The following is a 20,733-nucleotide window of genomic DNA, read 5'->3' as shown; positions in this document are numbered from 1 at the left end:
GATTGAAAATAGCAGCGCAACAAACCATTCCAACTTGTTTGTCAAATTTTTCTTTCATTTTTTTATCGTCAAGCGGTAAAAATGTTCTGCTTGTCGCAACCTGTCTAGTGTTTAGTAATCTTGCTAAAAGTGCTTGATCTGTGTGCGAGAGTGAGAAGGCTAGCTGTTGCTCAGTTGTCAAAATAGGTCGAGCCCAAGGTTTAAAGCTTTGCCTATACAGGTTGGATTACAAAGTGCATTTTGAAGGAGAAAAATATCGTTCATTAGAAAGAAATTGCATTAAACTCATTTTTGGAAGCATTGAATTGTTCAAAAGATTTGTTTTTCTCAAAAGTACACATTCGTGGCATTTGAAAGACAGGCGGTGAGTTGAAAACGTAAAATGTTTCGATACGCAAAATCAAAATAAAGAGACATCAAAACATGTTATGGCCTTACCTCTAGAAACAATTACTGCACGTCCGAGTAGCCTTGGTCGTGCGTTGTTTTCAGAAACGATACATCTAGAAAATCGCCAGATTCCCGTGGTATTCGCATCGCATTGTAGTTAGTGCAATATATTTCTTCGGTTACCCGAAGTAAACCTCCAGCGTCCACCGTATCGTGGTCAGGGTTTCTCGTTTTTATCATCCTTTATCCCCCCCTTTAAACGGAGGCAGATTCGGTTGCTGGTTCTGTTTTGGGAGTGTTCCGTCGTGTCGATAGTGTGACACCCATATTCCCCCTTCGGTGTACCGAACCGTGTGGTGAAAAGCGAATACTATCGACAACCAGAAAATATTCTTCCCATTTGCCGATCGTCGTGCATATCGAAACGAAACTATTCAGCCCGTGTCGAAAGAAAGTGATCCGCAAGCAAACAGCTGTCACAGTTCATCCGCAGTCACGTCGTAGTTGTCCATTTTGGATGTGAAAGTCTCAGTGCGGTAGTGCAGATTCAGCTGGATGGATCACTTTTGAGAACGTACGTGTCCCGAAAAACCCCACCTCGGGCAATTAGATACACCGTCTTTGCATAATATTATCGAAGAGTACTTCTGTTATCCTAGTACAGCCGAAACGAAACAACCAATCGAACCCCCCTGTCCTACATACACTAAGTAGGCTCTGTGATCAATCTAGTCAACCAGCATCATTGGCTGTCGAAATATCCACCGCGACTAGTTTCGCTCCGTTTGCTGTGCTCGAGTGTCGATTATCGGTTTCGTGAGTAGGGTTTTCCCTCACCACACGCCTGCAAAAAGTTGCCAGTGACCGCCGGACGGATCACGTATCCCAGGGAACTAGTGTAATCCTTCGGTGTTCACCTACCGTACCGTCCAGCCAGCAGCATGTCGGAAGAGGAGCAACATCTGCGGGAATGTGAGGCGTACATCCAGACGCACCGCATCCAGCGGCTGATGAAGGATTGCATCGTGCAGCTGTGCATTTCCCGGCCGGAAAATCCGATCGTCTTTCTGCGGCAGTACTTCCAGAAGCTGGAGCGGGTAAGTGTACGTACCGGATCTTAGAGCTCTTTGATTTCATGAACACGTTTGTTGAAGTATTTATCTTCTTTTCGTTACTTTTTTAAACTATTGGAAGGTATTGTTAAACAATGTTTGATTGGTGCCCTTGGTATGTTCGTCCAGTCCAAGAATCTACTTCGCGTGATCATGACCCTATTCTACTTGCGTTTTTGTTTTGCACTATCTTTCTTCCTTATTCCCCTGTCCAAATATCATGGCGATCGAGTACTCTGTTGTGGTCCCTGTCCAGTTTCAAGACGCCAGCTGACCTTGTGCGTTCCGTCGTTTCAGCGAGAACGATGACGCTTGCTGTCCAACGTCCAACATACCCCATGGCCTGGTCGGTTTCATATCCCCGCCCCTTCATCTCAGCTTCCCAACAGCATGACACGATAGATCGCGATCGAGACCGCAGCAACCAAACACACAGTGCTCAAGCGCATGTCCACTTACACACATGCACGCGGTTTACCCTTTGCGCCGTGGAGCGTTTTTTGTTTACCTTCGCGATTGTCGGGTGTTGTTGCTGTTGTTGCATTGCCATGCAACCGTGAGTTAATATCGGCTTGCTTGCCTACAATCGTGATCGTAATTGTGTGAAGCTCGCTATGCGGGACGGCCAACGACGGGTTTGGGGAGCGGGAACGATTATCATCGACTGTCACCGTGATCGATCACTCCACGGTCCCACGGTGGCAACCGAGGCAGCCCGGCGGTCCGGAGAAGGTGCAAATTCGTTACTCAAAGCCAACGTGTTGATCTCGCGGCGAAGGTCTTACTGCCGCTTTGCCGTACATTCGACACGAATCGACAAACGGGCTCGCAAAAATGGGGAAAACCTTTTGTCACAGAAGGGGGGAAACAAAATTAACCTTTCCCCCTTGTACATTGTGCACAATGCTCAATGCGTCCCATAGCTCAACCAAACTGGTACACGGAGCGCTATCAACAGTTTGCCAATCGCTTGCTCTAATCAACAGCAACATCTTCAACATCGGCTGGAACATGTTTCGTCCGTGCGAAAGATACCCCACACTGCAGACAAGGCCAAAGCCACCAAGCAGAAGATTGCACCGGCCGACGAACCGTTGGCTGTCGTCACAGTGCCAGATTAAATCGATTTTAATTTTCGCCCCATTTCCTTCCGAGTTCAAGGGGGAAACAGATTGATGCGGCGATAAGAAAATTGGGAGCGTGAAAGTGGAACTTTCAAATGTATTAAGCGGTGGGAAAAAATATGGTTGGTAAAATAAATTAGTCAGAGGTGAACTGATAGACCAGATTGGTCATGCTAATGAAGGTGCAAGATGTTATAAGTTCGCTCAAAGTCACAAGCCTTGTACACACCCCCAAAGTTGTTATACTAAACTCTCTAAACTATTTCAGCAACGACCCGTTTTGGCTGGTGCAGGAAATAGAACTCCCCTCGAGATTTGCGTGCGGAACTTTTCACCATGGAACCCTGTCTCCGATGGGACCGAGCTGATGAGGTCATTGGAAAAGTATCTGCTTAAAACTTGATTGAGATACTTCCTTGTTCCTACAAGCCCTTCCTTGTTCCTGCCAGAAGCGGGACTCCCAATAAGAAGAGGGAGGGGCCGATGATGACGAAACGATGACGCCGCGACTTGCTGGCGACAACGGGCTAACCTTGTTCACGGCGATAGTGCTGTGCAGCCGCCTTTGCTTTGGATGGGATTTTGATTCGCTCGCTTTCTTTGTAGCTGCTTAACTACCGCTCGATAAGCGCACGTGAAAGTGGGTTGATACAATCTTTTAACACTATATTGCTCGAACCTTTCCGTCACGGGTCCGTCACGGTGCACGATGGCATTCAATATTGGGAGGCAATGGTTGTCGGGAGTGCTCGAGATCAGTATTGCCGCACCGCGTGCTTTGGCAGCACCATGTGAATCTGTCATGTGCATTTTACCTGCCTCATAGATGGCTTTTACGTTCCCTTCGCACATTTTTTATGTACATGGGTGTTTAATTCTATTTATGATTTCATTGTTTGCTGGGAATATTTTGCGAAATGTGCTAAATTCAATAATATGAATGAGACGTATATGACATTTTTCAAATCTATATCTATCTATAAGTCGAGATGGGGTTTTGCATCATGCAACTCGATACACTACTTATGGTACTTATTAATTAATCAACTTATTTATACCATCGCACAACATACTTTCAAAAAAGTTCTTCTGACTAGATCTGATATAGTTCTTGCAAAAGTGCCTCGGATTGTCAGGTGCATGATACAATACGTAAAATGTTATTTCAATATTTTTTTTGGTTATCAAAATCAACTACATCAAATTGCAGTTGCAAAACCGACCAGAAAAAAATCATTCGCTATCGGTATGTGTGTTATCAGGAAGAAAACAATATGCAGTCTATTGGACAATCGCTTTGTTGCTCATCTGCAAGATTGTCGTTTGCCTCTTTAGAAGTCGAATATTCAAAAGCCTATCCCATACCCGTAATCTCTGATAATGCGATTTAAACCCGTTCCAGATGAGTTTTTCCCGTGCATTGATCTTCTATGTTAGCAGAAGAGATTGCATGAGAAGTTTTCCACGGCGAACGTTTGCCGCACGAGGAAAGCCTTTTCGTCGGTTCGGGCTTGGCAGATGTTTCGTTGCACAACCCCGAGGTCTGTGTGTGGAGCACCAGGACTAGCTGAGGCCGACAACGCAGGAAAGAACGGTGTGTCGGGCGTTTCTTTATCTCCACCATCCGGGTGCATGCCGAAGAAAAACGAATGTTTTTGTTCTTTTTCACCATGAAGGGAAAAAGGGAAGTAAACAGTTCCCCCTCATCTACTGCACCTGATACCGATACCTTTGGTTGTGGGTGGCGCCCACCCAGGTACAGCGGAGCCCAAATGCAGCCCTACTTTCCGGCGAGGCGAATAGGCGAGTTTGGCATTTGCACATACACAAAAACCGGTCCCTCCTCTCAGTTTTCCAATCTCTATAAGCACGGTATGCAAAGAAAGTTTTCCCACCCGTTGCCCGTTGCCAGTCTCTTGTTTCCCCTTTGCAAAAGCTTTTCCACGAACGGAAAGCTAGGGATTATTTGCCCAGCTTCGGCCGTACTGTTGCGCTTCGAGGTTTTTGCTGGCTGGGGTAAGGTTTTCCACGGTGATTCTCCTGGAACCAACCGGTTGTTGCTTTGCCTGTTCGTGTCTCGTTTCGGTGGTCGCTTGTTGATATGGGAAGAATGTTACCATCGACCACATTGCACATCGGATCGGTCGGTAGGTGTCGTCCTGCGATGCTAACCGTACACCACCAAGGGAGACGCCTACGTGACTCCGATCGACGCTGTTCCTATGTGTGTGTGGGTGGGTGGTCAATTTATTATTGTTGGGCAACCGCCCGGGAAGCGGAAGGTTGCCATGCACTATCCGGAAGTTTAATATTAAATATAAATGGCTCTCTCTCTACCGACTCCCGCATTCGTAAGTAGAAGCGAACGTTAATGGTTTCATTTTAGCAACATAAAGTTTCCCTCCTTGCGCACGGTGTCGTTTAGTATTGTTTCGTTTGTTTGCCACATACTGGTTACATACTTACTGGCATTCGTTCCGAAATAAGCGAGTAGAATGGTTGTTAAAAATTAATTTGTACAGTTGACTGTAGCTTCCACCTTCGTATCACCATAACGATCCAATTAACATAGTAGTAATGAAGGTTTTTTTCCTGTGTGAAAAAGTACAACTTTTTTTTTCCAATTCCACAAACGGAAAGGAAGCTTTGCGTTGGTAGGTGTGCCAAACGGTGCGAGAATGAAAACTCAATCATTAAAATCAGACAGTCCACCCGGAGGCGTATTATGGCTGCGAGGTGAAAAGTTAACGATGAATAATACATCTCATTTGAAGCTGAACTTTATTCACATCCAATTTCCTTTAGGGCCCGATCGAACCATCAATGAATTCGATGAAAAGTGGGCGAAGAGAAACATGTGGAAAAATCAAATTGCATTCGTTGAAAACATATATCAAATTAACCGATAGAACGCCGTGAGGAAAAGCTCCACGATCGTGGAGAGTGTTGCCGTGTCAAATGCTTTTCGTCAGTGCGTTAAGTCGATTTTCCAGGTCAATAATTAATGCTGCCCTTGAGGGGATTCGGTCGTATCACGCGATAGATTGGGTAATGAGTGAATGTTTTGTTTGTTTATGTTGCCATCAGTGCGACAGATTTTTCTTTAGGTAGTTCTACGATCTTAAGTTTTTATGCTATTTTTAACTTGTTGAAGTATCTAAATTTTTTTTATGTTATTCCATAAATGACAATTATAGCTATACCATGGCTACAGTTAAATCGACGGGGTAAATCGATCAACATGGGATTTTTCAGATGTTAATGCCTGCACCTACTTTAGATATGTATCTGATTAGTGATGATTACAAAATATAAAATTGATATTTTTTTTTAAAGAATGCACTTCAAAATTGCTCTGCTATATGAAAATATCTTACAAAAAAAGATTGGTATTAACTCAACGAGAATATCAACAGTTTATGTTTCAATTTTATATCCTGAATACTTCAGAAAACTGTAATTTATCCTTCTTCACTCGTTTGTTTGCTCAAATTATAAAATAAATCTCTCAAGATACCCTTGAGATGATATTTTATTATGCTTTTTTTAAAAGGATGCTTAAATTCAATGTATAAATCCTATTATAAAGGCGACTTTCCACCACCCGTTCCTGCACGTCTCCCTTTGTGGCTTGAACAACGTCACATGGTTCCTACATGGAAGAGGCGTATCAATGCATCTTGTTTGCTTATCTTATCCACGGCAACAGTGTCATTCGTCCGCCGAGGTTCGTTCTTATCGCCGTCGCCGACATGGCATCGAAAATAGGGCCTGCCTTCCCACCGACAAGGGTGGGTGAAGGGAAAATAAGGTCGGTTAAAAGCACCCACCCCGGGTGGATGGCTAATCTTCTCCGATCACTCCCCCTCAAGACACACATACAGAAACGAACACTCCAAGCAGGGCACGAAATAAGGGTTTCAATTTCAAGCAAAGCGTCTCGCATCCGCATCGACGAAATGCCCTAATTCTTTGCGCGTTTATGTATTTTGTCACCTGATACACCTCATACGACCGCTCCGCTAGAGGGGAGCCCTTTCTGGTCTGGTTTGAAACGTTAACCTGTTTTCCTCGAGAAAATCGATGCAAGTACTGATAAGGACTTGGCAAATATTTGCATTCGATAGAGGTGGGGTGGTTTCTATCTAATCATACGCAATCGCATTCCCTCCTGCCCTTGGGTGTTTTCCCTACGCGAAGGCATCCCACAAAGAGGTTAGATAAACCATTTTACTCCGGAAAAGCGCCACTTTGGTGTGGTAAAACGTATCGATTATTAGATAATAAAATGGTAAATGCATGCGTGCCTTGGCGTGCCTGGACCACCGAAGCCCCCGAATAAACGTTGGGTTGCGTTTCGTGCATAAAGTCGCTGGGGGAGAAGCATTTCGATTTTCTTTCAAACAGCCTAAATCTGGTGCAATCGTTGTGTAACTTTAGTTTGGTGATACTTTGTGTAAATTTCTGTTGAAATTTTAGACTCCCAGAAGGAAAAAGGCTTGCGCGTAGGGCGAAGACTCTTTGGAAAGTACCCGAAGTGATAGAATTAGTGTCTCGCCCTCGTATTTTCCTCCGGATGGGCAATCAGTTAAGCAACCGGCTCGGGACGCTGTTCGGGCTCGAGAAGCAGGGCTCGGCTACGACGGCGGCGGAGGCAACGGTGGAAGGTGATGGTGCTGCAGGCTCGTCGACAAAGTACACATTAATCGAATCAAGGCCGCTCCATGCGAAAGGTCCTGTCAAAGGATCGGCGGTCAAGCAGAATCAATCGCTGAGGGAATCCTCCACCGGCTACGGAACGACATCGCTGGTGGAAGCTCCTAATGGTGATGGTGGTGGTCGATTTAGTCGTGTTCGGTCCTTCTTCCTGCGCTCCACCCCCGCGAAGGACCCGCCAGACGCGGTCCAGCGAAACCACCGACCGGCGGGCGGTAGTTTTTATTCGCGCAGCGGAAGCCGACGAAGGTTTCGCTTCTACACGATTCGTCGGCGGCAACAGGAGCAACAGGAGTTTGATGGTTCGCAGGCTCGGGAAGGCATCGGCACAACACGCCCGGAAGCGGCACGGGAAGAATCGAATCAATCGTTGCTACCAGCGAGCCATGGCAGCCAAAGGACTAACCCGTGGATCCACCGGCTCCCAGCGGGGGAAGTCGAACCCGCACCGGAGCTGGAGGAAAAGACAATCCAGCCTAGCGTGGGTGCCATGCCAGAAGCAGATCAGCCATCCGGTGCTTCCCAAGCCGACGGCAGTTTGGAGGAAACGAAGGTACGCAGCTTCTTGGTGGCTCCCACAAACGAAACACTGTCTGGAGGAGTGTTTTCAAACAAAGGCTTGTAACACTTTTCCATCGGTTGCTCTAGAATGTAGAAGTCTTTGTGCGCTGAAGTGTCTGGCATGTCGGGATGCTGGGAAAGGCAACGCAAACGCTTCGTTGAAAAACAACTTGCCCGGGACACACGATATGAGATACGGGATGGAAAACGTCCCTCATTTTTCCTCTCCAACTAACGCAATTAATTACGAGATTCTATTCATTGCGTTTCACTCACCGTGGAGGGAGGAGTGGAAAAGTTCATGACCTGTTATCGCATCGCGAATGTCTTTTGTGTGGCGTCCGGAACCTATATTTTTTTGTTGTTGTTTTGTTCGCCTTTTCCGTCACTCGAGCCAACTTTTCTGTTGCGTATTACGGGAGTTATCTCGCCCGGGCGGATTGAGATGCGTTTGTCTGTTTTTCTTGCGCATATTTGTTTTTTGTTGAGTTACTCGAAAAAGTTACTCCACAAGTGCTTCTCGCTTCGGAGCGTAATCGTATAATGTTTGCTTCAGTTTTTACTCTGCTTGAAGGAAACATTTACGATGGCAAATGTTTACGGATTATGAAACCGTTTAATCCTATAATACTTTGTTTACGAGTAAACTGAACTGCAAGAGAATATTTTTCTCTTAATTTTCTATTACCATGGCTTAAAAGTCGTTTTTATTAGGAAAGAGGCTATAGGTTTGGTTTTGAATGTCTTACTTTTTATATAAGTTATTGTAGTTTTTTTTAATTGAATTTTTAATTATTTTTATTTTTGTTTGCGTACTTTTCTATATTAAATTCGTAATTTGTATCAAAATTCTGCTTGGTTCCACAATTTCGAACTCACGTACAAGCGTTGCATAGTTAGTGATTAACTTTGAAAATTTAAAACACCTTAGTGCTTAAGAAAAAAATTGAAATGCTGGTTTTGGGCAAATTGTATGATTAAAATAACATTGCAAAAGGTTCGTGGGATTTTTTTCCCCACAATTCAGGCGTTATACAGAAAAGCACTGGAATACGCACCTGTGTTGCATTTCTTTTTCTTCCATCGTCACTAGCGTACGTAAGCTTTGGAAGCTTCGTGGAAAACGACTTAGTTCCACATTTGTGCATGATAGGGCGCCACAGGAATCTAGTCTTTTCCGTCGGTAAAGCTCCCTTTTCAAGAGCTTTTTAAATTGCGAAAGTTCGCACATGAGAAGAAAATTCCGGCGTCGGGAGGAAATTGTCTGTCGGACGAGTGAAAGAGACATAACGGTGCTTAGTTTTTCTCTATTTGGTGTTATATCGTAATACACACACCCACAACCGCAGGAACCATACAACCGTCCCCCCCGAGGTATGGAAAACTTTCGATGACGTCAGGGCGTTTTTCGCGAGATCATCGCCGGCACTCTGGAGCTTGTGGTTGAAACATTTTCCATGCCGCTCCCGCTCAGTGCGGGTTCAGGTTTTCTCTTTTCCTTGCGTGCGCGCGTGTGTGTCTTCGTGCGAAGGTCATCGATAGCGGGAAAAGAATGTTGACCTACGGACGCACACAGGCGCCCTCGAATAAACCGGATCCCGGTGTGGAACATACAACTCAATTTCGCACGTGTTTTCGTGAGCGTTCGTTTGGCATCAACTGTTCGGGCAAGGACACACACATCCTTTGTCGATGTGTGTGTGTGCTTGTCTGTTTTGAAGGGCAAACTATTTACATCATTATGTATTGTGGTGAAGCAAATCGCGGCAAAATCTCTCACAATATACTTTCCATGGTGGTGGAAAACCCACACGATCGCGCGCGCAACCTGTTCCAATCACATGCGTCACTGACATTGCGTGTGCCAAAGGTGGAAAAGGATACGGTAAGGACCGTGGGAAAACCGTCAGGATGGGCAATTGCTAAAGAAGGGAGTCAATTGACCCTCCCCCCATTCACCTAACGCAGGGTTTCCACTTTTGCTGATGAGTGCTAATGAACAAGGCCGACCGTTTCGGTTACGGAGGGTGTGTTTTCGTTGGTAATGTTTTTCTTTCATTTAGCGGCCGGACGATGAAATTAATATACCTTGGTGCTGGTAGACCTATTGATGCCTTTCCCCAATCACCCAAGGGTTTTCTCACAAACACGGGCTGCTTTCTCTCTCACTCTCTTCTTTCGCTTTTTCTCTCGCTTTGTGGCGCTTTGTGGTCGCCTTTGCAAAGATCAATCGTCTTTCTGTCCACTCCTTCCCCACTTGGCGACTGTTGCGTTCCTCTTTTGCTTGACGGTGGGAAAATTCTCCTCTCCAGCTTTCAGAAGTTCTCTACCAGCCTAAGCTTTTCCCGCCTTTCCCGCGACGGCAACCGAGCCATCGGTGCCGTCGAGCGACGGTTTGCGGCCGATTCAGTTCTCAAGTGACGCTCCTCTGTGCACGGCGTTCCGATCGGGACGAATTTTCCGGCCACACGGAACGGGGTATAGTGTGTTGTCGTGCTCATTTATCGTAATTTGTAAATTTGGCGCGTCTGAGCCGTGGAACCGGAGGGTGCGCCTCGTAGTCGTCGTCGTTGTTTTCCAAATGTGTGACGCTTTTCCTTACTCAAGACCGTTCTATTCGCTTCGGCCTGTCGGTAAAATAGGACGTGCGTGCGTGCGTGCGTGATTTGCCGTTTCAGTCGGGTTGGAATACTTCCATGTGCCGTTCCGGATTACGCTTCACGGTGTCGGCCTTTTTGTTATCTAATCGACGGGACGTTCCAGAGAGAAAGTGCTTCGCTACTATAGATTTTCCTTCGGTTTGGGGCAAGAAGTCAAGGAAAATGTAAACCAGAACGTTGAATCCTGAAGAGCATAAAAAATCCATTCTGATGAACCGTTGTATTATACTGGACACACTCGAAACGAAGTATTCAGAGGTTATTTTCAAGTTTGAAAAGTGCTTCGCTTCCAAGAAAATATGAAATCTTATCTCACTGAAATTGATTTAAAAACTTTGTAGGCCTTTGAATGTGGTGTGCAGTGGAGAAAAGTTTTGTAATAAATAGCGGCTTCCGCTAAGGACGGGCTCTCGCATTATTATCTTTGAGGACTCGTGTTCCTGCGTTAACTTTATTTTCTTCGACTGCAGCGGTGACCCTCATTTGGTAGGCAGTTTTCCTAAGAAAAGAAAATGGTTTGGTCTGAATGTTTCGAATGAAGAATGGTACGACCAAGAATGGATGCGGTAAATGTGCTACTTTCTTGGCCAGCGTCTGAGCCGTCGCATCCGGACAGGCGATCAACGGAAAACAGCGACCAAAAACTTCGATCGATTGCTCACACTTCGAACGCGTTTTGTGGCGTGATTTGAACGCACAGCTGTTTTCTTTCGTCGGCTTCGTTCGTTTGTGGCGTGGCTTCAGGACCGATTTTCCATCCAAGCAGGACCGACGATTGAATGTCTTTATGTGGTGGATTTGTAGTCGGAAAAATAGAATTCCATTTTTGGGTGCCAATGAACGCGCCGCAATGACGCACTATCCGGTTGCCCCCTATTTTTCCCGTCCTTTCCACCGCGCACCACAACGGGATATTTTGTACTCCGTCACTGATGCGGGTAATTGATGCCTTCCAGCCAAAATTTTCGTCATTGCCACAGAACGGCTTATCGTGACGTTATGGTTTCTGGTTGTAATAAATCATTCCTTTTATGAACCAACCCTAGCGATCCTCGGAAATGTTGGGAATCGAGTGTAGAACGAGGACTGAGGAGCTGGAATGGGTGAGTTCTCTCTTCTGGTCGGGACTTAGTGTGTCGCCACGAAAGTAAATCAGGCACGCGGCCACAAACATCCTTTCGGTGGGTTGACCGAAATAAAAGCCACCCCATTAATACCTGTAGCGAGGGCGTTTTCCGAGCATTTTTCGCTGGCCGGGTATTAATTTATGACAATTGGAGTTTTGACGCACGGAATGTGCTACTGTTTTGTTTTCGATGTTATTCGGCGCCCTGACTGGTCCCCTTTTAACTTTTAAAACCCAATCCCATATGGCTAGACTAATAATGAATGCAGGGAAAACTTTGCACAAACGCTGGGTAATGAAAGCATATAAAGCAACGCATGCCAATTTCACGCGGTCCGATGCGAGCCCCGGTTCGTGTTTGTTGCCTCAACTTTTCGGCATTTGGTACGGGTGTGCCTTTTTCGGTTGACGACTTAATAGACTTTGATAAATTGCTTCATTATGGCAATTATTGATTATCTAATCATGCCACGTTCCGGACGCGGGGTCTGCTGGTGGTGGTGTTTGACTTTTGTTGGCACAGGAGAGGAGAGGAGAGGTGAGGAGACACCCAGGAGAGTAATCCCATCGGTGGCCAACCCCGTGCTAATGAGGCTTTCCTTTAGGGTATCAACGCTTGAGGTTAACTAATTGGTGGACGATTAAATTTCTAATTCATTGTACTTTCCCCCGTAGGTTCATCTTTCATGTTTCGCTTCTCATAGAAAGCAAAGTTTGATCGCAAAGGTTTCTTGAGAGTGAGCAAATGAAATTCAATTAAATACGATTTTGGATGTTTTACCAAAGTAGAAAAACTAATGACTTTGTAGATATTCTTAAAAATAACTAGTATAAGCTACTATTCCATTCCTGGCAATGAACGAATAATGAAGAAATGACTTTGTATCGTATGTTGCCGTTTCGCTTTCCATGAATTCCTTTCAGAGCATTCCCGTACTCATTGTCTGTCGTTTAGCTTTTCTTTGCTTTCAGTGGCGTATCTCATACGGTGGAATTCTTGGAATGTTTCGCGTAACCTGAGATGAACTAACGCATAATGTGTTCGCTATTTTCTGCGCCACTGAGAGATATAATTTTCCCCGAAAAGATGAAAGCAGAAGTGAACTAAAGTAAAAGTAGCCTCTTGAAGTAGTCAACTGAAGAACCTCATCCTTTTGCGTCGATGGTTTGGTTTGAAGTGAATGTATTTCACGCGCAATCGTGATTTATTGACTCCATTGACAGGTCTGTCGTACGAACAAGGTTTATTTCCTATTCCCGGAAGAATACCCACGACAGGTTTTTGTTGAGTGAACTCATTTTCTTTTAAATTTAGCAAAGTTTTCTTTGATATGTTGGGGTCTTATTAACTTAGACGAAAAACATTAATGCTTTCTTTCGCACATCTTTCATTTAACAAAAAATATACTTACTCGCTAAGTAAATAGAAAGGAACTGTCGTTTACAGCAATGACGAGCAACGAACCGGTCGGAAATGATAGTTTTCAAAGTAACTTTCTACCCCGAAGAAACTTGAGGTTGACAAGGCCAGATTGTTTTCCAATGGAGGCGCCTGGTTGCTCGTGAAGTTACTACCGGCAAAGATTGGATAAAACTTTCTCCTGCATGCAACAGTATGTGTATGTATGCGTGTATAAATAAGGGGTTTTTTACTACAAGCTAACAAATGCAATCTAGAAAATGTAGATTACATTACCGTTCGAGAAAGAAGAAAATAATTGAAGACTTTTCGAGAAATTCAGACAGGTGTGCGGTATCGTAAATGAAATGATCACGTACACCTATATTCCATATGGCAGATTCATATTCAGAATTATTATAATGCTTACAATTGACGGTTTATTATTCCAATCGATTGTATTCTCGATGGAACGTTATCCACATCCACTAGTATCTATCATTTCTTTTCTCTTTGTCCGAACCACCACCACATTAGGTGCTTTTCCCACATGTCTTTATGTATTTGTGTGTGGTAATATGATATAATTGTTCAATTTATTATTGCTCGGTTGTGTCTTAAATACTTCTGGAAAATGGTGACATTTGAGTCAATATCTTTTAAAGAACATTTTAGTTTAGTTTTTATCCTTTGAATCACTAAAAGATGGCAATATAGGGAAAGATGACAGTTTACGCACGATTTCCATATGGCTGTTTGTCGATGTGATGATTTCATCCTAATACCTTTGTCCCGTTTATTGGATCCCGTTGTCTTTTCAGCTGAGAAACCTTAAGGCAATAAACAATAAAATGGATTATTTGTCACAGCTTAATTGGGACGTTTGGTCGGATTACGGCCACGCCTTTTAGAATCATACCACCGAGCTGAGCTACCTCTTTCTTAAGCGTTTGGGAAATGCAGAAAAACGGATGGTTCGATTTATGTTTGTAGAAAACATAATCCATAAGATATACGAAAAGCATAACAGGCTGGATTTTTATTGTTGCATATTTGCCCTTCCATGGTGTGGGTTGTGGCAATACTTTCAAACATTTCGAAAGTTGCGTTGAAAATGGCGGAAAAGCGATATGAGCAATGGTACGAATTATGACAACCAACACCACTAGGCCACGGGAACTACTAACCCAAATCGACTGAGAAAAACCAGAATGGAACAGCTCGATTTTTATGCTAATGTAACGACCGGTTTGGTTTACATCGCGAGGCTTCTGTCTGGCCAACATCGGCAGTCGGCATTTCTGTCGCTTTCCATTCGATTCTGCTCGCCAACACGTTTCGTTGCTGGATGCCTTTGAGAATATTGGGAAAAGTCTAGGTGGCTCATGGAGATGGGTTATCTTTTTTGTCGGTTCAAAGTATGTACCACCGCACCGTTTTTTTTAGACAAAAACAATGTAAAATGTGGCGCCATAATTTTGCTCTCGTTTGCGTTGGATATTTTTGCGGTTTCTTTTGTGGATTTGCACGATCCTAGATTTTTTTTTTCGTTTGCAGACGAAATGAATTGTAATAATAATCATAGAAGTGGAATAATATTTAAAATTTGTGGATAGTGGAAAACGTAGGTCGTGAACTTGAGCTTGACGAGCAAAATAGCTTGGGAAATAAGCTTGCTGCTGCCCGACTCGAGGTGGCAAATGGCATTGCAGGTCAAGAGCGAAAGTTAAAAAATTTAAAAATTTTGATATTATTTTGTTTCCAAGGTTGATAAGTCTTAGCCATTTCATACTTGCTTTTGATGGTTAAAACACTACAGTTGGTAAAATTGTTCCCCATTTAGAGAAATGACTAATGAAGTCTTTGCAAGTTTGAATTAATTAAAACTTGGGAGGGAACTTCAAACGCAGATTTTCTCATCGTTTTCCTTCGTTAAAATTTCTTCGTTAAATGGTTTTACCTCTCGTTTTGTTCCTTCATTTCTTGCTTGTCTCGCACAAACTAATTAACTGTGCTTTCGTAGGAAAAGTGGAACAATGTTTTCCATTTGCATGCACAACTTGTTGGAAATAGTTAAGAAGCGAATAAAACAGGTTTATCTGTTGAAATATTATTAATTATATTTCTTCTACATTGCTCCTCTTCCATCTTCCAGCAAATATACGGCAAAGTTTTTCGTTTAGGTTTGGTTGTTTAAGTATAATCTCCAAACTATGCATGTGGTAAAATAAATCCCTTTCATAGTGCAACCTCTTTCAAAAAGACGTTATCGATGCACTTTCCCTCGAAGGTCCTATGCGTTGAAGTGGAACTGTTTACTAACGTGTTTGCAGTGGCGGGGGATCTTGTTTCATTTTCTTGTGTGTTTTAATGGCACAAGACATCCTTCCGTCATCAGCTGAAGGAGGTTACTTGAGAGTGTGTATGTGTGTGTGTGTGTGTGTGTGTGTGTGTGTGTGCATTTTTTAAAGCCAGTATATCGATGGCGCTCGAGTGCCTGCTAAGATGGCTCATCATCGCCATCTTGGCAATCTTCCTTGCTGGTGCTGCCAGCGGAATCGTTGCAAATTCTGTTCGCATTCTCGAGCATTCCGTTGAGCATGGAGAGAAGTATCCTTCGACAAAGCAAACTTCTTCCGTTTGCCTTTACAAACCTTCCTGCAACCCCTTTTCACTTCGCATCGAAAGTGCATAATCGTGTCAGTGTGTTTTATAGCGGCTTGCTGATTCTCGCTTCCCTTCACCCTTCCACATGCCATCCTATTTGTGGCCCAGTGTCACAGTTTTTTAATTCGCAACGTTTTTCACTTCCCATGACCGTCACAACAGCTGACGGGGCGCGAGGGTGGGCGAAGCAGGATGGCAAACGTGGAACAGCTGGCACTGACAGGATAAGCCCCGTCCTGACCCCGTTCTGCCCCATGGTCGAAGCCGTCTGTGTCCTTCCGGAGCAGATGTGGTGGTAGAGTGCTGTGTTCGCGAATGCATCAAGCTTTGCATCCAACCCATGCATCCGTTGATGTAACAGCAGCATGAAGCATGATATTGTACGCACAACAAGCTGCTACTATATATGCTTGCGCGTGTGTGTGTATGTATTGATGAAGGAAAGTGGTGGAAGAAAAGTAGGGCTCACTTTAATGGGATCAAACTGAGAAAATCGATTTCCACACCATGCTGTTTCCCACCACCAGTGTGTTGCCATTGTGCAGCAATCATACCCAACTTGGGTTTCTTTTCCTTTTTGTCAGCTTCTGCTTTACTGAATCTCTAAACTGAAGCTCGTTTCAAGTGCACTCAGCATTGGCTTTCCTCGAGAGCGTTGGAGAGTCAAACTTGCGAAAACAAACGAAACCGATTGAGGTTTAATTTAATTGACAAATTTAAACCCTGCAAATAGTTTCTCAGAAATTTTATGAATGTAGTTGTTTTAGGTTGGTTTGCAAAATAACACTTTTCTTACATTGGTACATTGAGGAAACATGTAGTAATGTTTTATATTCATATCGATTTGATCGTGGTGAACGTTTCTCTGACTGCTTTTTTGTTGTTACGAGCTGGTCTTCTCTGTTTTTGAACTTTTGCTAATGTTTGGTTTTTTTATTAAAATTTATTGTTGCTTTAATTTTCATTCTATCTATTTCCACTTACGTTGCATTTTATTTAATGTATGTAAAGAATTAATTTATTCTCTTATCTTTTTTTCTAATACTGTACATCTCTTCGCTTGCTTTTGCCATTTGTTTTAGCGAAGAAAGTAAGAGTTGGGTTGATTGATCGAAACAATCCTTCACCAGTACAGTACAATTTAACTGGCGCCAGCTTGCATTGCCGTTAGATGAGCTCTCTTCTGAGAATAATTCCATCCTCAGCAATCTTCTCAAAATCTGGCGATTAATTTCAGTTGAATTTTCTTTCCCGATCCTCCGCTGTGGAGAAAGACAAATCCATCTGACGTGTCTGGATGTTGCAAGTAATCTCAATCTATTTGCTCCCCCTAAAGACACCGCACAAATTATCTTTCTACGTGTAATCGTGTTGAGCGGCGAATAATTGAGTTCTTGATCGTAAAACACTGTGACACTTGGGTTAGGGTAAGGGCGTGAGTAACTCACAGTGATGATCCTCGCGATGCACTTCGGCCGGCTGTGAAATTGAATTTTTTCCTCTTAGCTAAATTGCTTTCTTTCGAATCCCTCGCGAGCCACTTATCACGCCATCCGGTAAGCGCTCGGTCGTTTTCTATTTTTTCGACGTTTGTTTCGACCTTTACCTTTGAATTTTCCCTCCTTGTTGTCTCTGATTACTTCCCCCTGCGGGCCGAATGCGCACCGAGCGAAATATTAATCAGCAATGCTGTGGGGGGGTTTTCCTGCCCGACTGACCGCGCGCGGGTGTACGATGATAAATGAATGCAAATTAATTTTACCAATCCCTGCCCGAAGCACTTTCTCTCTCTCGCTCGCTTGTCGGTTTGGTTGGTAGTGTATTTTGTTCGTGGGAGTTTGTACTTAAAATTGATTGTTTTTGCAAACTGCAATATTTCTCTGGGCAAAGCCAAAAAAAATTTTCTTCCATTTCAACCGTTTATTTCTTCCATTTCAACCGTTCTCCGTTATGCAGTGCTATAAAAATAAAATCAATCGACAATGTTTCCACTAATTGGAATCGCATCGGGCTGGATGACGGTGATGGTGTGAATGGAAGCGCATAAACACCGGCTTGTGGAACAATCGCTAAAGTTCAGTCAGAAAAATAGATCGAATTCCAGTCGGCTTTTTGAAGCGTGTCCATCCAACGGGCGGTGAAAAACTCGGGTCTGGTTTGTGGTGCATCGTTGAAAATAGTGCGCAGTATTGAAATAACATTAAAAAAAACCCAGCCCACCACAAAACCAACCATGTTGACCTTGCCGTTGGTGAGTAATGGATGAGATTTTTTTTTCCAATTGTCTGTTTTTAAACGCTCTTGTTCCTCATGGAGAATGGAAATGTCTTTTTGTTTGAAAACCATGTCGTTTAATCGTAATCGTTGATTTTATTTTTTTTTTTAGCTCATTTGAGATTATTTTCGAATATTTACAAATATTGATTTGTTTTCATGAAGCAATATTTTGTTTCTAATATTTTCTATTTCTTTGTGCTTCTTTACAGGTAAGTCTTGATGTGCGATGAGTACGATGTACGATTTACGATGTCGGAGTGTCTGTCGGAGATATTATACTACTTATCTGCAATTGTGTAAGGACCGGTAATGACTTGGCCAAGGATTTTTTTCATCCGTCTACATGCAACAGCGGACAGCCATTTAAAGCTCGTTTGCTTTCCATTTCCTTTCTTCACCCCGAAACATGATTGACAGCCAGAAACGCAATCAACAACGGAGCTTCAGGGTTTCATTTTTTCTCCGTCGGTCGAAATCGATCATCCATTTCGGTTTGATTAATTTTTCGCTCGGCTCCCAACACTGGGCGGTGGGATTTATGTTTTCTTTCCCGGAAGACATCATCAATCGTAGCATTGCCTTCCAGCCAGACGGTGTTAGGGCCCGCTCGAGACTCTTCTTTCCGGCCCATTTCCGGAGCGACACATTTCCGGCTATCATCATTATCGCAACTTCCTTCGACGCTTTCCAGTCCACCCCCACCCCGAATGGTCCACCATCGTTATCACGAGTTTTCAACGCATGCCGGATATCCTTTCGTGCCGGAGTCGCCGCGCGCTCAACGCATCAGCAAAAGAAAGCCCACAAACGGTGCCCTGAGAGCTCCGACAATGGCAACGGAAATGGTGCTGAAGAAACGGATGGAATGAATTCATAAGGATAACTCTCCGTGCTCCATCCGGTTGGCGCCGTTTCGCCTGTTCGGTCGTTGTTTGCCGCCCCTCTCGAGGTCGCTCCTTGGTGTCGCGTGTCGTCTCAAGGGCCTGAGGCAGGTTTTTTTCCCCTCTTGTATTGGGATTATATTTTTGATCTTCATTTCGTGCCTTGTTTTTCCGCCAAGCTGTTTTCGGCTTAGCTTTACCACAGATGATGATTGTATTTCCATCGAATCCTTAGTGGGTGGGTGATTTTTTTTGTACGATCCAAACTACATACTGTAACGTTTTGTTTTCATCTTCCTTTCAAACCACACAGTGGCGTCAGATAGCGTCTAAATATTGTCCCATTTTGATATCGCTTTATTTTCCCGACAGCTGTCGCCGTTGGGGTAGAATTTAATCATAAATACATTGCTTTTCGGACCACATTTAATCAACTTCTCTGACCTATTCAATGCTATTCATCAGAGAAAAAAAATTGCTAATGTATTAACTTGTTTCTCGAAGATTCACAAAGCTGTGCGGTCCATTATCATTTTATGGTCGTAAAGTTAAATGTAGCTGGCATACTGACAAGAAGACACCACACCCACCTTCTACGAACTAAATGCATCACGGTTTGCCTCGTTCCAACCGTTTGCATCCCGAAAACCCGGTACCGGTGGTAAGTGTCCGTCGGGGAGAGCTATAAATTTGTTCCGGTTCGACTCGAGGTGGACGCTTGCATTAATGGGTCGCGCTACGGTTATGGTGCCCGTCCGTCGCCAGCCGACTGACAGATTAACTAATTTGGCGTGGGTCAATTCCATAAATATAGGTCACCTACGAGTGACGTCCGTATTCGTACTCTGTTTTTACTGTTCTGCTGCGTGGAATGGAGTGTGTTCAAATATACAGTCGGACTGAAGGTGATAAGGTAGAGACGGTTTTCATGAATGGTTTCGTTTCACAGTGGAGTTACATAATGAGGGATTTTAATTTATTCGGGTCGTAAATGTATTCACAAATTAAAAATAAAATGCAAAACCAGTTTTCTCTCTGCTAAAAACATTACCTTTTTAAGAAAAAGTTAGCATCTCTCAACCTCAAATCGAATGAAAGTTATTTGTATTACCCTTTTTCTCTAATATAATTGAGCTTTTGAAACCCTATTTTCAAGCTGTTATTTTTTTATCAATTAAATTTAAAACCAGTACAAAAACATTTATAGTATATAAAGAAACTTCTCCTGTAAACTTATAAAAAATTAAGGAATACATTTGTTCCTACACGTAAATTATTGAAGGTTTTGATAAAGGAAATTTCTTTTACACATTACTTATTTATTTTTTGGACTTTTTAAGCTCGTGCTCCTGCTTCAAATCAATAAGTGAGTGAAAATTAAATTTCACATCCAATTTCTCAGCCATTCGCGGAACTGTCCCCATCACTTATCATCCTCTCGGACCCTGTGCGCCTCGAGCAATGGAACGGGGAGCACGCAAGTTGTAAACAACTTCCATTTCAACCGCCTCCCATCGCCGAGGTACCAACACTACCACAAACCCGGGGACCCGGCTCGGGATAAGATTTCGAGACACTCGAGGCACGCGGACCGTCCCCGCTCAAGATGTTACTTCTTGAGAGCACTACACAACACAAAACCGACCGAAGTTGCACGAAAGAGGCCCGTACACGTACACAGATACACACACACACACATGGTCACCGATGGACGGACGAAAGTTACTAGCTTGATGGAATTAGTCGCAGGCGTCGTCGGAGGATTAGCTGCCGGGTGGTTACGGCGAAACGTAACGTTGTTATGGTCGTTAGTGGCCGCT

The 20,733-nt window shown here is 43.7% G+C and overlaps 1 protein-coding gene across 2 annotated transcripts in view; it reads left to right on the top strand.

Moving 5' to 3' along the window:
• Positions 1 to 1,044: 1,044 nt before the first annotated feature.
• Positions 1,045 to 20,733, top strand: part of LOC131282469 (cAMP-dependent protein kinase type I regulatory subunit) — a 36,367-nt gene continuing 16,678 nt past the window's right edge. Inside the window, exon 1 of one of the 2 annotated variants that reach the window (XM_058311946.1) lies at positions 1,045 to 1,487. In XM_058311946.1, coding sequence (XP_058167929.1) covers positions 1,332 to 1,487 — 156 coding nt within the window. In that variant the 5' untranslated portion in view covers positions 1,045 to 1,331. Of the gene's footprint in view, positions 1,494 to 20,733 lie in introns of both variants that reach the window. The other variant, XM_058311945.1, reaches the window with a different exon arrangement.

The sequence above is a fragment of the Anopheles ziemanni genome, chromosome 2 (genome assembly GCF_943734765.1).
Source record: "Anopheles ziemanni chromosome 2, idAnoZiCoDA_A2_x.2, whole genome shotgun sequence".
In the NCBI taxonomy this organism is placed as follows: domain Eukaryota; kingdom Metazoa; phylum Arthropoda; class Insecta; order Diptera; family Culicidae; genus Anopheles; species Anopheles ziemanni.
Note: the sequence above shows the minus strand (reverse complement) of the source record. Positions and strands in the feature narration are given on the sequence as shown.